Here is a 17,126-nt window from a genome sequence, read left to right on the forward strand (position 1 = left end):
TTCTCTCTGTGTCCCCTTCATTTCACACTGTTTCTGTCAATAAACAATCAAATCTGTAAGGAGAATGGCCAGTTGTGCAGCCTTGTCACAGGTTGTAACATCTGATGTGTGGTGATGATGACAAAACTCTATGTGCTGTGCACAACCAGTTGATTCCACTAGCCTTGATTTGGCTAGCTGACCCTGAAACAAGCTTAAAGTGACATTATAAACTGGGTGGTTCGATCCCTGAATGCTGATTGGCTGACACCCGTGGTATATCAGACTGTATACCACGTGTATGACAAAACATTTATTTTTACTGCTCTACTTATGTTGGTAACCAGTTTATAATAGCAATAAGGCACCTCAGAGGTTTGTGGTATATGGCCAATATACCACGGGTTTGGGCTGTATCCAGGCAATCCGCGTTGCGTCGTGCATAAGAACATACCTTAACCGTTGTATATTGGCGATATACCACACCCCCTCGTGCCTTATTGCTTAAATATGTAACCTGACAAAATTCACATATAAACATGAGTTATAGATCTATCATTCTACTTGAAAGCAAGTATAAGAAGCGGTAGAGCTGTTCTATGTGCGCTTTTTATATACTTTCTGTTTTTTAGTTTTGTTTTTGCATAATTTTACCCTTGGTTTTGTACACCAGCTTCAAATAGCTGAAAATACAATATTTTTGGTTATGGAAAATATATGTCACAGTGGTTTAGATGGTACAATGATTCTCTACACTATACTAGCTTATTTTCTCACTAACTGAAATTATGCGAACTATTCGAGGTTTAATAACCAGGAAATGATTTAATTGCTAGCAATATTAGTCTATGAGTGCAAAGCCCTCCTCAGGGAGTGTGCCCGCGGGCCTAGCTGATCCTTCTAATGATGCATTTTGCATCATGTTGTTGTGGCCGGTGACACTTTGCTTCCCGATAGTCTGTCATGGATGTTCACCACTAAGGACTCAAACTCAATGTAAATGAATCAATGTTCATTATAACGGTCGGAGAGGTTCACAAACTCAATCCAAGCTTGATGAAATCTCTGAAGAGGGCATTCCCTTTCAGTACTCTTATACTGCTACACAAGCAAGTCAAATAAGCATGATTGACATGATTCATTATTCATCATTAAAACGTTGGTTCCTGCACGTGACTGACTGACACCTCACAAGGCTTCATCTCCCAAAGCTGGGACCTTGAAACTGAGATACTACTTTTGGTTCCCAGAACAATGTTCTGGGAGTACTGCCAATTGGTCTGAGGAAGAGGTCACAGTCAACTGCATGAACTAAGATAGAGGGAGAGGAGATGCTGTGTACAATTCAATGCTATCTCTTCAGACAACAACACTTTCCCTCACTTTCCCTCCTTTTAACACTCTGTGATAATTATCGTTCAATTTTAAGCTATCAAAGGAGGTTCTATTCTTCTATTAAAGTAAGCGAAATCAACACATTAAACCAAACACTTCATACCTTCAAACCCTTCACTCTGGATCTGTAGACTCAGATTGTTTCCAAGCTCTTACCACAATTGGGTTGCATTGACCTGTTCTGTACGAACTTCCTGTGACATCAACTAGTCAAAATATAAAACCTGTTTTTTAGAAAATCTGCTAGGGCCTTCAAAAAGTTGGTGCTGACTTATCAGCTCAGTATTCGGTACTAAAACATTTCCTTGGATCTACTTCAATTCTGGACACTGTTCCACGTCATGGAAACAGATGATTGTTTTAGATGACATTACCGTCTTACTTAAATCACTGGTATATTCAAACTATCGACTTGAGTAATAATAATAGAATATTGTCAAAAACGTATCTTATTCAATTATTCATACCTCTGTCCCAAATTTTCCCACTGTGTCCCTTACAGCCTGTTTTCAGTGAGTACCGTTCACTATCTATTGGTCCACAGGAAGCTTATCTTTAAAAAAAAAACACCAGATGGCAGCCTCTAATATTATATTAGTCCCAAGGCTCAATCCCTCTGTTCGTCATGTGACCTTGTATTGAAACATTTACTCCTTCAAATTACTAAGACATTGCCTTATTAGAGCGCTATCTGAAAGCTAATATTACCATTCACTTTGTTACTTTCACTAGTCTTCATATCTGTTTCCTTCAACAAGGACCCTCCCCTTCTTCCCAATAGGAAAGACCCTCTCAATCACTACTGCTAATGCACACGGATCACTATCAAACTGTGTTCTGCTTTCACCGCCACTGTAAGGTTTAAAAACAAACAAAACAAACATGATAACTTTTTCCTTATTGGAAGGCATTGTTTGCATTTAAGTCTACTCTTGATATTTATTACCAATTTCTGTTGGATATTCACTTTCTGCTTCACACTCATTAAATGTCTATTATTTTGAGATTCATATGTAATGCGCCAAAATTATAAAATACATCGGCCAATTCAGAAGGGGAGCAATAAACTTCGGAGAGAGCTTCCTTTTTAAAGTAGCTATCTAGACTAGAGTTTCTTTCTGGTATCAACAGTCCACTGTCATTGGAATATTATATCCATAAGGTTTCTGGCACCTGAGACAAAATAGACTGGGAGGCAGTGTCAGACCCCCACTCCTCCTGGGAGTGCCCTCTCCTCAATTTGCCTGCTTACTCATTGGTTTAATATCTCATCTTTTGGGATATCAACGAATAAGTTTAGTTAAAAGTGGAGGTAGTAGCACCCGCATCCACAAACATAGAAAAACCCTGGAATGAGTAGGTGTGTCCAAACCTTTTACTGGTACTGTATCTTTGGAGAGGGCATAACAGGTTTAGGCAAAGCTTTAATTGCCTCTCATCTATCTTTGGAGAGGGAGCGACCCTCAGAAGTAATGTCATGACTCATGACCCAAATATCTATCTTTGGAGAGGGCGCGACCTTGAGAAGTAATGTCATGACTCATGACCCAAATATCTATCTTTGGAGAGGGCGCAACCTTGAGAAGTAATGTCATGACTCATTACCAAATATCTATCTTTGGAGAGGGCACAACCTTGAGAAGTAATGTCATGACTCATGACCAAATATCTATCTTTGGAGAGGGCTTCGGCATAATTGCATCTTACTGGGGGAAACTGGAGGAAGCTTTATGACAATTTTCTGCCAAAAAAATCAACAACGACCGAGCGTCCTTGTGACATAATTCTTCTGATTGTGAGCAAACCAACAAACGGTCAACATACTGAACCAAAATACTCCCTCCAGGAGCAACAGAAGAAGAGAAAAGAAAGAAAGCATTAGCTAAATCAATTAGTGAAAAACAACAACTACATGGAGACACCTGGGATAAACACCTGGGATAAACACCTGGGATAAACACCTGGGATAAACACCTGGGATAAACACCTGGGATAAACACCTGGGATAAACACCTGGGATAAACACCTGGGATAAACACCTGGGATAAACACCTGGGATAAACACCTGGGATAAACACCTGGGATAAACACCTGGGATAAACACCTGGGATAAACAGTGTTAGGTATCAGGGGTGCTCTAGCATCTACAGCATCTTTACTTTTCTAAGGTCTTGCACAACACGATAATCACCAGATTGTTTCCTAACAGGGAAAAATGGGTCTGTTACATGGCGAATTAGGGAAGACAACCAGAGCGCCTCTTTCAACAAACGCACTATGAATGGGAGTGGCTACCCAGACTATTTGCATAGCCCCCCCCTTCTGCGCTGCTGCTACTCTCTGTTATTATCTATGCATAGTCACTTTAGTAACTCTACCTACATGTACATATTACCTCAATTACCTCGACTAACCGGTGCCCCTGCACATTGACTATGTACCGGTACCCTCTGTATATAGCCTCGCTATTGTTATTTTACTGCTGCTCTTTAATTATTTACTACTTTTATTTGTTTATTTTTTTAGGTATTTTCTTAAAACAGCATTGTTGGTTAAGTGCTTGTAAGTAAGCATTTCACTGTTGTATTCGGCGCATGTGACAAATAAAATTGGATTTGATTTGATACCCTTTTTGGCTTCTTTGCTGAGAGGGTACTGAGCTTTGTAAGGTCTGTGGGTGCTTTTTGGAACAACCACAACTTGCGCAGCTCTTTTCATGCGTGCAATGTCGGTCTTTGATTTAGCCCACAGTTCTTCAGGTATATCTTTTAGCCAATCATTGATCAACGGGAATCGGTTATTTTCTTGGTGTTGTCATTGCAGTTGCACAGTGTGGGGAATAGAAAGTTGCTGTTGGAGCTGACCACTTTCTTTCTCTCTTCTTCCCAAGCCACTCAATCAGTTGTTTCCATCACTTTCTTTATCCGAACAGCTACATCTTTCCATTGTGTTCCAGGAGCTTTTGATAAGCTACAGTGGGGAACAGAGCCAGGGAGTTCATACAGACTCATCATATTATCCGTCAGCAACACTCCAGCTGCTACGAAGTCTTCTCCTCTGTATATCCCATTCATGGTTATCTCATCTTTCTCTTTTTGTTTTGACTATCTCTGTTGGTATTCAGGGTCCTCTTCACATGAGGGAACAGCAGCAGTAGAATGTAGGTGTTCAAACACTTCCCTGTTAACATTCAACGGGGAAGCAAGGGATTGCTATCTCAGCTGTCCGTCAACATGTTGATCATTCAAGTGCCCAGCATAGTAACAGTTCATCAGGCATGGGAAGATTCTATTTTCTCTCGATCCCAATGACAATCCTTCTTCAGTACAGGCAACAGATAAATTCATTTTTTTATTTGAGGGGGACAGACAGGGCAGAATTCTATGTTTGATTAGCTCAAATGTCAATAAAGGGGTTTTGGGTGGACAAAATTGGTCAATTTTAGCAGTTGACAGGTCTCTTCTGGTTCTTCATCATTGTTTTCTTCATTAATTTATTATTCTGTTTCCGCCTCATCCCACGGTTGGTAGCCCCTCATCCACCTCCTCTTCAAAATGGTTTGTCCACCTGCACGACAACAGGTGGTGACGGCCACTCTCCTTGGCCTTCTCCTACTCCAAGACAGTGCCTTGAGAAACGCCCTAACTTCCCACAGTTGTAGCAGCTCCAGTCTCTCCCTCCGTCAGCTCCTAATCTAACGGCTCCTCCGCCTGGAACAGGCCCACCCTCAAGTGGGTTATGAGGGGGTGGGAGGCCACCATCTCCGTTTGCTGGTGGAGGATTTGGTAGTGGCGGATACAACGGGGGCCCCATGAATAGGTTGCCCTCGGAGAAAGGCCAGCCAGGCTTCTTCTCCTTCTTTCTCTTCAAGTTGGTCTCTCACAGAAATCTCCATCTGTCCACCTGGTCCAGTCTTATGTTTGGTTCCAATCAAATGAAATCAAACTTTATTTGTCACGTGTGCCGAATACAGCAGGTCAGTACCCCCCTAACAAATGTTTTATCCATTACACTACACGGCCCTTTTGGTTCCCAGCATGGATCCTCCATCCTACTCTTACTATTTCCCTTTCCCATATTAAATCCTTTGTTGAACTCTTTAGAAAAAACATCCAGTTTATCACGTCATCCCACACTCACAGAACTCTCCCACCGGGGCTAAGCTCCTGTTCAGTTAATTAGTCAATCACACAATACTCACATCCACATTCACTCAGTACTATTCCCAAACACATTCAGTAATCTCCCTTATTACTCCTTATGCATCTTCAACGATTATCTTGTTGTTACTTCCTATGCATACATATGTATCTTCAACGGTTCTCTTGCCGCTACTTCCTATACATATAAAATAGCACCTCGTGCTCAATAACCTCGTGCTATTATCATTGATTCTCAGACCACGTAGACACTTCTCATAAATGCCTAAAGACAATTGTCAGTGGGGCTTTTCCTTCCCTCACTCTAGCCTTTTCCTAAGACTAGTTATAGCGTTCTCTTAAGACTTTCGGGCTCCCGAGTGGCACATCGGTCTAAGGCACTGCATCTCAGTACTAGAGGCGTCACCACAGATCCTGGTTTGATTCCAGGCTGTATCACAACCGGCCGTGATTGGGAGTCCCATAGGGCGGTGCACAATTGGCCCAGTCTCGTCCGGGTTAAGGTTTGGCTGGGGCAGGCTGTCATTGTAAATAAGAATTTGTTCTTAACTAACTTGCCTAGTTAAATAAAGGTTAAACATTAAAAATAAAGACTATGGTACCTTTCTTCATTTTTATGTTTAGTTTTATTGGTTTTATTGTTGTAATTTTTTCTTCTTCTACACATTCATTTAAATTGACTTAATGAAATCAGTTGAGTTGTCCTTCTAGGTTTCGTAGATGTTGTGTTTCCTCCCAGATGCGTCCAACAGTTGAGGTCTGTTACGGGTGGGTCCTCACCCTCTTTTAGTGAGACGGGAATTTCCCTTTACGCCTTCTCAAGAATGTGCCACCGGTGTTCCCTCTCAGACCTTCACTGAAGGATCACGTCGAGAAGATCAAACATCCTGTTCATGACGCCAGGATTGTCGTGGAAATTCACCACTAAGGACTCAAACTCAATGTAAACGAATCAATCTTTATTATAATGGCCAGAGAGGTTCACAAACTCAATCCAAGCTTGATGAAAACTCTGAAGAGGGTGTTCCATTTCAGTCCTCTTATACTGCTACACAAACAAGTCATATAAGCATGATTTACATTATTCATTATTTATCTTTAATGTTGTTTGCTGCACGTGACTGACTGACACCTCATGAGGCTTCTTCTCTCAAAGCTGGAACCTTGAAACTGAGATACTGATTTTGGTTCCCAAACAATGTTCTGGGCGTACTGCCAATTGGTCTGAAGAGGAGGTCACAGTCACCTGGAGGGATGTGTACAATTCATTGCTATCTCTTCAGACAACAACATTTTCCCTCAAGTCCAATATCTTGAAAACTTGACTGCTGACATGCAAAACATTTTGGAACTGAATCAACAGTGGACTAGTGAAAAAAAATACTGAAAGATACATTTTGGAGTGGATTCTCCCTTCAAGAATTTCATAATTTAACCACCAAGTCAAAGGATTTCACAAGGAAATAGTTAAAAAATATATTTGGTAAATAGCACTGTCACAGTATAACGATTACAGTGTATGGACTTTGACAGTAGCCTACAGCAAAGGTACATTTAGAAGAATATAATAGATTTTATATGGACTTGTAAACATTGGCCACTTGAGTTGAAATCTAAGCAGGGCATTATCCCAAGCGGAACAGATAGCGTTCCTCTTTGAGGGGGGAAGATTTAGCGTCTAGCACCGACCGATCATGGCGGCCCTTGGCAGTCGTGGAAATCGTCTTGATAATTCTCCTAACAGACAATTAAAATCTGTTTTAGCATCTCCAGAGAAAGTCCGTGAACTTCTCAACGCAGGTGTATTGTCGGATGAAAACAGATCAAATGGGTAAGTTTTTGGAGAATTAATGAATGCAATTTTTTAGGGACCTAACGTTAACTAGTTAGCTAGCTAGCTTACTGTGGCTGGCTCGCCATCTAGCTAACTAGGTGCCGAGTTACGGATCTAGTTTCCACATGTTGCATTACATTAGCAAGCAAGTTGCACACTTTATCGAGACAGGTTTTTTTTTCTTCTTGATGCCTTTCTTACTCGACAGTTAATTTGTGTTTGTCTGTTTTGTTATTTACAATACTGTCTAGCCATTATAGCTGGCTATGTTACGTAAACGGTCAATCATATATGCAATGTAAATAATAATCACAAATGATCAAGACATTTAATTGCAGCATTGTTTTCATAGTAGCTGCTGCATGCACCACTGTAGTAGTAACATGCAATGTCTTCGAGTGTGAACTTGGTTATGTTTTTGTAATTGTTTGACCATGTTTGATTGCTCACATGGGTCCACATGTGTGTACATAAATTAGGGTTTGTAACTATCAAATTACTGGAGTGGCTATGTTATAACCCTCGAAGTACCAGCATCAGGTAAAAATGGCATCCATATTGGTCAGGGAGAAATCCAAACCAGTGTAATTGGAATGAACGGCAGTAGAGGGATAGTCCTAATTTTACTTAAGCAGGAAAATAGAAGTACGGTATGTGTTATATCAGAAATCGTGTAATTGTTCTCAACCTAAAATATTGTCACATCATTTAAATAGTATATACAGGTTTTATACCAATGTTGTGTATAAATATCCTCTAAAATATAGGTAAACAGACCATCATAAATATCTAAATGTTTGTTACTTGGAAAGATGTGAGTGCTATTATATGATACAATATCAGTACTTGTTGCATTTACAACCTGTCTAAGTCTTATCATGAACTGATTCCAGACAGTGTCTGGCTGTGGATTGACTGGGTTGTTTGAATGGAATGTTGTCAGTATATTAAAACCTCTAAAACGATCTGGCTAGCTAGCTAACAAACGCACAGTGCAGATAAATGCATTATGAAAGGGATGATCAACAAGGGGCTATATGTTCTATTGAAGATAATAAAGGATGTGGTAGGTGTGTTTAACGATGTGCTAGCGGAGTGGCGTTATTTTCCAGAGAACGCATACAGCCCCGAGTTTATTATCCCTTTTAAACCATGGCTATAATTTAACACATTTGCCACTAGAAATGTGTTAAACTTCCACTGAAGTAGCTAGCAAGTTTACTAGATAGCTGCAGTAGTTGCCATGGTAACCAATGTGAGAGAAATGAAGTATTTACCTGATTTGTTTAATATTAATAGTTAACAACTATATGCTTAACAAATAGTGAGGGATATTCATGACTACTGATGCTGTGCTTCTGTAAAGGGTTGGCTCCTCTCTTACACATCCACTCCCCTCAGCTGGTCTAGGCCTGTAGTCAAGGACTTTCTTAGCGACTACGGGATAGAGAGAACTTGAGGGACAGAATAACCTGTTAGCTTTGCTTCTGAGTAACTTGGTCACACAGCTTTAGACAAGAGTGACCACAGTTCTGGAGTCTATCCTTTTCTTTTGCTATCTTCCAAGGGCACAGCTGTGTGGAGATATGAAGAGAACAGAGGCTAGCTTGAACTGAAAGGAGAAACGGAACTGCTGTTATCACTTGTTTGTGCGCTATGATCTCACACAACCAATACACATAGGCACAAGAAGATAACAAGGCAGCTTATGATGCCCCGGGCTGCTGGGGATGGGTGGAACCAACCAAGGACTAAGCAGTTTTTGGGTTTCTATATAAACCCCTTGCGTTTCTGTATTATTCAGACTCTCAACGATCACTTCTGGGTGGTCGTTGACCAGCTCCATTATTGCAAAAATGTGTCGATATTAAAGTATAATTGTTTGAAGAAATAACAAAGTCTCTCCTTATTGGTTAGAATTTCCACGACACCAAACAGACTTGCTAGTTTAGCTAACCAAACCATCAGTCCTGGCTTGCTATTATGATAATCAAATTCAACAATACCAAAACTGTTTTCAATTTGACTTTTGCTTTCAAAAGCAGCTCAAACAAAACATGAACTATGGCCATTGAATTCTACCATACAAATATACTGTGCATTATAGGGAAATAATGCACGCTCTGGAATGCCCTTCAAGCCAATCAGAAACAAGTTTTCAACGATGCCGTGGTATAATTAAGCAGTAAGGCCCGAGGGGGTATGGTAAACTCAGCAAAAAAAGGAACGTCCTCTCACTGTCAACTGAGTTTATTTTCAGCAAACTTAACATGTGTAAATATTTGTATGAACATAACAAGATTCAACAACAGACAAACTGGACATGTTCCACAGACACGTGACTAACAGAAATGGAATGTGTCCCTGAACAAAGGGGGGGTTAAAGTCAAAAGTAATAGTCAGTATCTGGTGTGGCCACCAGCTGCATTAAGTACTGCAGTGCATCTCCTCCTTATGGACTGCAGCAGATTTGCCAGTTCTTGCTGTGAGGTGTTACCCCACTCTTCCACCAAGGCACCTGCAAGTGCCCAGACATTTCTGGGGGGAATGGCCCTAGCCCTCACCCTCCGATCCATCAGGTCCCAGACGTGCTCAATTGGATTAAGATCCGGGCTCTTCGCTGGCCATGGCAGAACACTGACATTCCTGTCTTGCAGGAAATCACACACAGAACGAGCAGTATGGCTGGTGGCATTGTGATGCTGGAGGGTCATGTCAGGATGAGCCTGCAGGAAGGGTACCACATGAGGGAGGAGGATGTCTTCCCTGTAATGCACAGCGTTGAGATTGCCTGCAATGACAACAAGCTCAGTCTGATGATGCTGTGACACACCGCCCCAGACCATGACGGACCCTCCACCTCCAAATCGATCCCTCTCCAGAGTACAGGCCTCAGTGTAACGCTCATTCCTTCGACGATGAACGCGAATCCGACCATCACCCCTGGTGAGACACAAACGCAGCTCGTCAGTGAAGAGCACTTTTTTCCAGTCCGGTCTGGTCCTGCGACGGTGGGTTTGTGCCCATAGGCGACGTTGTTGCCGGTGATGTCTGGTGAGGACCTGCCTTAGAACAGGCCTACAAGCCCTCAGTCCAGCCTATTGCGGACAGTCTGAGCACTGATGGAGGGATTGTGCGTTCCTGGTGTAACTCGGGCAGTTGTTGTTGCCATCCTGTACCTGTCCCGCAGGTGTGATGTTCGGATGTACCGATCCTGTGCAGGTGTTGTTACACGTGGTCTGCCACTGCGAGGACGATCAGCTGTCCGTCCTGTCTCCCTGTAGCACTGTCTTAGGCATCTCACAGTACGGACATTGCAGTGTATTTCCCTGGCCACATCTGCATGCCTCCTTGCAGCATGCCTAAGGCATGTTCACGCAGATGATCAGGGACCCTGGGCATCTTTCTTTTGGTGTTTTTCAGAGTCAGTAGAAAGGCCTCTTTTGTGTCCTAAGTTTTCATAACTGTGACCTTAATTGCCTACCGTCTGTAAGCTGTTAGTGTCTTAACGACCGTTCCACAGGTGCATGTTCATTAATTGTTTATGGTTCATTGAACAAGCATGGGAAACAGTGTTTAAACCTTTTACAATGAAGATCTGTGAAGTTATTTGGATATTTATGAATTATCTTTGAAAGACGGGTTCCTGAAAAAGGGACATTTCTTTTTTTGCTGCGTTTATATGGCCAATATACCACGGCTAAGGGCTGTTCTTACGTACGATGACACGTGGAGTGCTTGGACACAGGTCTTATATATGGCCAATATACCATGGCTCACAACCCCCTCAGGTGCCTTATTGCTATTGATGAACTGTTTACCAACATAATTAGAGCAGTGAAAATAAATGTTTTGTCATTCCCATGGTATACGGTGTGATATACGATGGCTTTCAGCCAATCAGCATTCAGGGCTCGACCATCCAGTTTATAATTTACGCTATGTTATGACAGCACTGGCAAACCATGGTTGACCAACTCCCTGACCAAAATGGCTGACCTTTATCCATCATAAGAAGGTTAATTCTCGTATTCTAATTCTATGGTTGGTACACTGTGTACGTGAGATGTTGCTGACTTGCGAGCGTGCGCGACACAGAATATCATACAGAACATTTTTAAACTACCCTATACGAATTGTTGTATTTGATGAATGTTGGTTTAGCCCTATAGCTAATGCAAATTCCTTCTGTGAAATGTTTTTTTCTTCTTGTGAATTTCAGTGTTCAGGGGGAGCTGGATAAGGTGGCACCAAACGGCAACAGTCAAGTTCCTTGTGAAGCGTCTAACAAAGAAGCCTTTTTCACAAGAGTGGAGTCCTACTCTATATCCTTTCTGCATCCAAGCCACGACATGACATGTTATACTGCCAAAGTGTTGTGTGAATGACCTTTTGAGTAGTACTGTAGTTGTACAGCACACCCTTTTCGTTGCTTTTTACACACTAATAACATTGCCTACATTCCCCTTTTCACATTTTTCATCAAGAAAATAACTTTTCACATTTGTTTAATCATAATGCTCATTTTGATAATTTCTAGTGTGCAGTGTAAACTTTGTAAAACGTTTCCTTAGCGGGAGCACTGTCTGAGATGGGCAGGAAAGCCCCGGGCTCTCTCCCCCCTGAAGTGTGCCAGCTATGGCTGGATCAACGTGGGATGTGACATGTTGAAATGTTCAAGTTGCCAGGCTTTCCTCTGTGCATCACTACAGCCAACCTTGGACTTCCAGAAATGTGAGCAGAGCAACCGGTTTGACACGTCTGCTGAACTTTCAACCATTATTGCAAAAGCCTTTGTTTTTTTTATTGTTGGAAACACAGAATGTTGTCATTAATTTTGTGCCTAAATACATTTAGCGGTTGAAATAATGTTTGCCCCTACTTCTTTCCTCTCCATAGATGATTCCCGGATAGCAGAGATAACTAGACAACTACAGACACAGCATGAGAAGTTTTGTCCTTGGCCAGACTTTCCATGCCCAGGTAATGCAAAACTTTAATTAATCCTCTCGTTGAATGGAGGTGGGTACATTTGTCTGTGTTCATTAGGCAACAAAAGGAAGAAATTGTATGGATGTACTGAAACAGGGAGGGATTACCTGGACTTGTCCAATAAGAAACAGTCATTTTTTATTTCTGTTGTGTGCCTTACTGCACATGACCGTGATGTTGTATTGCCGTTTTAGACCGGTTCTGGCTTGTCCCGGCGAACGAGCCATCAGTGCTGCTCAGTGCTTTCCTGGAGCGCTTTCACACCACCTGTCTCCTGGAGCAGCAGCTACCTGCCATGAAGCCAGAACAGCTTAAAACCATGGTGAGGGAGGCGAGCCATGTTCCTACACAACAATGAATCACCTATAGAAAGACGGCCTCTGTCCAGATACTAGCCTCCGCTGCTAGCCATTTCCCCTTGTGGAGGTCTATCTATGAACCCTTGGTTTGGGAATGCAGTTTAGCTTTTTCCCCACATGGCTTCTTGCACTACGATCCATTATCCTTTGCACAAAGAGAATCCCTCCCATCTCACCACTTTGTTTCCCTGCAGTCTTTGACGGAGGATGTGATTGGCATTCTACTGCAGTTGATTGAGGATGAACAGAAGAAGCAGGGCAGGTCCCCTCTGAAGTCCACCTCTGAGGCCCTGGCTGTTCAGGTGGCTGCCTGCATCGTGGCCCTCTGTGGCTGGACTGGAAGGTTACAATTTACAATTACAATTTAGTCATTTAGCAGACGCTCTTATCCAGAGCGACTTACAGTAGTGAATGTATACATTTCATACAATTTCATACATTTTTTTTCTGTGCTGGCCCCCCGTGGGAATCGAACCCACAACCCTGGTGTTGCAAACACCATGCTCTACCAATCTCCTTTTTATTGACAAAAAAATGTAGAGGCGAAACATTGTAACATTAGAAAAATACCAGGTCACTCTTACCAGATTGTGGCACTTAAAAGCCTTTATTGAATTGGCATCTCCATGTAGGAAAGTTAAAAACATTTGCTTGTCTTAACTTTTAATTTTGGAAAGCAAAAAGCAGCTTAGCATATTAACTCAACTCGTTTTTTCCCCCCTCTGTATTCATGTTCTATTAATAGGTTTGTTTCCACCTTCTCCTCTTGCTGTTTTTGCAGCCCAGCTCTGCAGGCCATGAGCCTACCCCTCCTCACCTGCTCCTTCTGCATGCGCAAAGTGGGTCTGTGGAACTTCCACCAGATGGAGGGAACAGGAAAAGAGGTAGAGGGAGACGTCCCAAAGTCTCCCACCACCCCGACGTCATCTACACCCCTGCCTGCACCCGAGGCTCAGGGGGACAGGAAGACTCCCACCTCGCCCTCACCTTCTCCTACTCCCTACCGCAGGGGGCTGCGGAGCCAGGACAAGACCAGAGGCTCAGAGCAGGTAGGTTTCAGGCAAGGCAGGCCACTTGAACTGGACGAATAGGTTAGGGTGGCACTTGGATGAGTTGGAAGTTCTAGCAAACCCGTTTCCCCAGTTTCTCGGTTCTTTGTAGCTTTCAGAATGTTGTAACATGGACTCTCATACCTCTAGTCATGGATCTGTTTGTTAAAGTTCTCTGTTGATTGTGTCTTGGCAGCCGGTGGGCAGTCTGTCCCCCATGGTGGTCCGCACCCGCAGCAGGGACTCTCCCAGCCCCAGCGAGGAGCAGCCCGGCCCTCTGCCCAGGGGGAAGAGGCCCATGACCGGGGGCCGAGGCCAGGGGGAGGGGACAGGGAGCGAGGGGACTGCTTCGGGGGGCTCCAGCCCCCAACGCAACCCCAAACGCATGTGCCTCTCCTCAGCCAGTAGCCCTGTAAGCCTTTACTCTCCGTGTTCACACCAGGTGTGTCGGGATTGTCCAGACCTGGGATGTGTGTGTGTACTCTGTAGCAGATATAATACAGACAAATCCATCATCTATTTTAACACCGCCCTTCCTATAAATGTCTGCCTTGTTCTAACTGATCTTGGCCACTGGGTGCATGGGTGAGGGGAATGCACTTCAAGGTAAAGTTAAACTACTAAACTGACCCATGAGCAGCATCTATCTTCACCCTACTCCAGTGCGTGCCACAACTTATGCCACAACCTATGCTACAGTCACCTATTGACTTTCTCCATTCTCTTGTTTTCAGGAGGGCCCCCTGCATAGGAGTGTGTTTGACCCACTAGCCCAGCACAGAGACTGGTGCCCCTGGGTGAATGTAGGCAAGGAGAACACCCAGCCCACTGGTGGTGTACCCCTGCTGGGCCAAGAGGGAGAGCGCCAGCAGGGCTGGAGGGCCGCGCTCACTCTCCTCCTCCCTATGAAGAAGTGCTTCAGCCCAAACAAGGCAGCCAGTCCCCTACAGGTGAGAATCAAAACTTGGATGTGGTAAAATGGTGGTCCTGTGTCTCACTTGGTTGAGCATGGCTCTAACAATTCTAGCATTGTGGGTTTGATTCCTGCTGGGACCACCCATATGAAAATGTATGCTCTGAATGATGTAAGTCACTCTGGATAAAAGCGTCTGCAAAAACGGCATACTATTATGACAATATGAAGGGTTGACATGGCTATGTTCTACAATGGAGCAATGTATTTTGCATTGTTACAGTTTCAGCATTTGGTCATAACTCTGCTATATGAGCAAGCTTTCACTTCTAACACTTCCCTCTTTCCTCCAGGGTCCACATGACAAGTCTAAAAGAGTGTTTGCTATATTCCGTCAGTGGCAGGTATCTTCCCCATCTCAGTAAGGTCTTCCTCTCCACCCCAGAGACAGGATCATCATGACATTCTCCATTGATATTCTTCCTTGTGGTATGCTGTACTGTACTAGTTTCACTGACAGTGGTTTCATATCTGTGTATTTCTCCCATCCGTTAAGTCTGGTTTACAATCATGGGGGGGGAATGGGGTTGGTATGAATTGAAGTACCGATGAGGATGGTTTTGCCAATGAACTTTGGAATGTTGCCCGGCTGCATGGTTCGAAAGCGATGAGTTTTTCACGGACATTGCCCACCAAGGAAATTCTGTTCTGAATGCAGTTTACTTTTTTTAAGTGGGTTGACTTTACACTAAACTTAGAACCACAGAATGCAACGGCACACGGACACTGCCTGGTCTCAGACCAGTGCCTTGCCTCGTTTGTTTTACCTCCTATGAAGACCGCATGTGCTCTTGTCCTGTCGTGTGTCTATGGAATATATGAGGGACAAGGACTCTGAAATCTACCCCGTGAGAAAGAGCCATCTGGCTTACACTGGAAAAAAAAGTCATATGTGTTATCTTCAAAGGGTATACTCCGTCATGTAGAAGTGTAAACATTTATTTACATTTTTACCCTAAAAGCTGTGAGGAAGTCATTTTTTTTCAGTGCTGTTTTTTCCAGAGAGTATAAAGACGTAGATATAGGATTTCTAAACTTTACGCATACTAAATTTTGTTGCAAAGCAATTTTGTTACACAAATATTTTTAGAAACTTTGAAAAAGCTTTTTGGTTTTGTTTGTTTGCAAGTCTAAAGTGCTAAAGGGAGTGAGCAGGGGAAATCTTTTAATTGTAGATGTTAAACCAGGTAGAACAAATCATTTGCCATAGAAATTAGAGGATGTTTGGGGATAACATTGATTTAGTCTTTCATTCCATTTGCCTTTGTGGTTTTCTTAGCCAATGCAGTCCCTTCTACTGTGCATGTGCTTTTACTCTCCTAAGAGGATTTAATAAAATGTTCCTCTTTCTGCATGTTTATTTTTACTCTGCATTTTATTTTCATGTGTTCCCACGGCATATCCAATTTGTTTTGGAAGGCTAAACTAATGACAAATTCAAATGCAGCTTCAAAAGGGAACATGTCGATGGCACTGTTCCAATAAATGTGGTCTTAATAAGTAGTTTGGAGGACAAAGCTTGGATCTGAGCCTGTATCTGCATAGCATCTGAGTGCTGATCTAGGATCTGCCTGTATAATCTTGTCAATTATGATCTAAAAAGCTCAACTGATCCTAGACCAGCACTCCTTCTCTGATGTGCTTTGTGGATACAGGCCCTGGTTTTGAGTGGCCCTTAGTCTTCTCACAGCAGCGTCTATGACCTACACAATAGCCCTAACTCTTCCCGGGCTGTCCTGTGGTTCCACACTGAGGTACTCATGGTCAGCCCATTATCCATAACAGTGGCAGTGAAGAGTTGCATTTCAGGGTCCTCCCTGGTGGCCATTTTGTCTGCTCTCATTTAAAACCAGACAACATGTGCAGTGTTTTCCTTCACATCTCAGAATCAGCCAAGCTTAGTACTAGTAATGCTACTCAGGTTGAGGCATAATATGTAGCCTATTAGTCTGACTTATATAAACAAACGTAATATATTAGAGAAAGCCGTTAGAGAAGAAAAACATGGCAATTCAACTGTGGGAAAGATGGTAGAAATCCTTAACATATATTACATTAAGGGATCCTGGAAAGGTACTAAGTGTGCAGCTAAAACAAACCTGTCAGCGACGCTGTTTTGTGGCCTGGCTTCCCCTTTAGTGTTGCTTTGGGGGAGAGGCCATAGAAATAGAATGATCCCATCAAGGAATGTTGACTTGAATGGGGATGTCCTTTCTGGTCATTTTATTTAGAAGAGAGAGGCTGTGTCCAAAGGACTGTCAATGTTAGCTATCTGGGGTCTGCCTTGCCAGTTTCCACCCAACATCTGTGCATTCACTGCTGGGGGAGAGAAGGGGAGTCAAAACAAATATGCCACATGATGGGGGTGAATCTGTCTGAACTGGA

At 42.9% G+C, this 17,126-nt stretch overlaps 1 protein-coding gene across 1 annotated transcript; it reads left to right on the forward strand.

The window, feature by feature from the left end:
* The first annotated feature begins 7,196 nt into the window (after positions 1-7,196).
* On the forward strand, positions 7,197-16,095 carry zc3hc1 (zinc finger, C3HC-type containing 1). The gene is made up of 10 exons (XM_029742149.1): positions 7,197-7,365; positions 11,591-11,693; positions 11,952-12,102; positions 12,268-12,351; positions 12,555-12,682; positions 12,914-13,062; positions 13,501-13,768; positions 13,965-14,180; positions 14,503-14,718; positions 15,035-16,095. Exons 1-10 carry the CDS (start codon positions 7,229-7,231, stop codon positions 15,104-15,106), a joined length of 1,524 nt encoding a protein of 507 aa, XP_029598009.1. The 5' UTR covers positions 7,197-7,228; the 3' UTR covers positions 15,107-16,095.
* The last annotated feature ends 1,031 nt before the right edge of the window (positions 16,096-17,126 follow it).

This window comes from Salmo trutta, chromosome 40, assembly GCF_901001165.1.
Source record: "Salmo trutta chromosome 40, fSalTru1.1, whole genome shotgun sequence".
NCBI lineage: Eukaryota > Metazoa > Chordata > Actinopteri > Salmoniformes > Salmonidae > Salmo > Salmo trutta.

Coding starts and splice junctions, on each gene's coding strand:
- zc3hc1 (XM_029742149.1), top strand. CDS start 7,229: ATGGCGGCCCTTGGCAGTCGTGGAAATCGTCTTGATAATTCTCCTAAC. Junction 13,063..13,500: donor CTCTGTGGCTGGACTGGAAG/GTTACAATTTAC, acceptor CTGTTTTTGCAG/CCCAGCTCTGCAGGCCATGA. Junction 13,769..13,964: donor AGACCAGAGGCTCAGAGCAG/GTAGGTTTCAGG, acceptor GTGTCTTGGCAG/CCGGTGGGCAGTCTGTCCCC.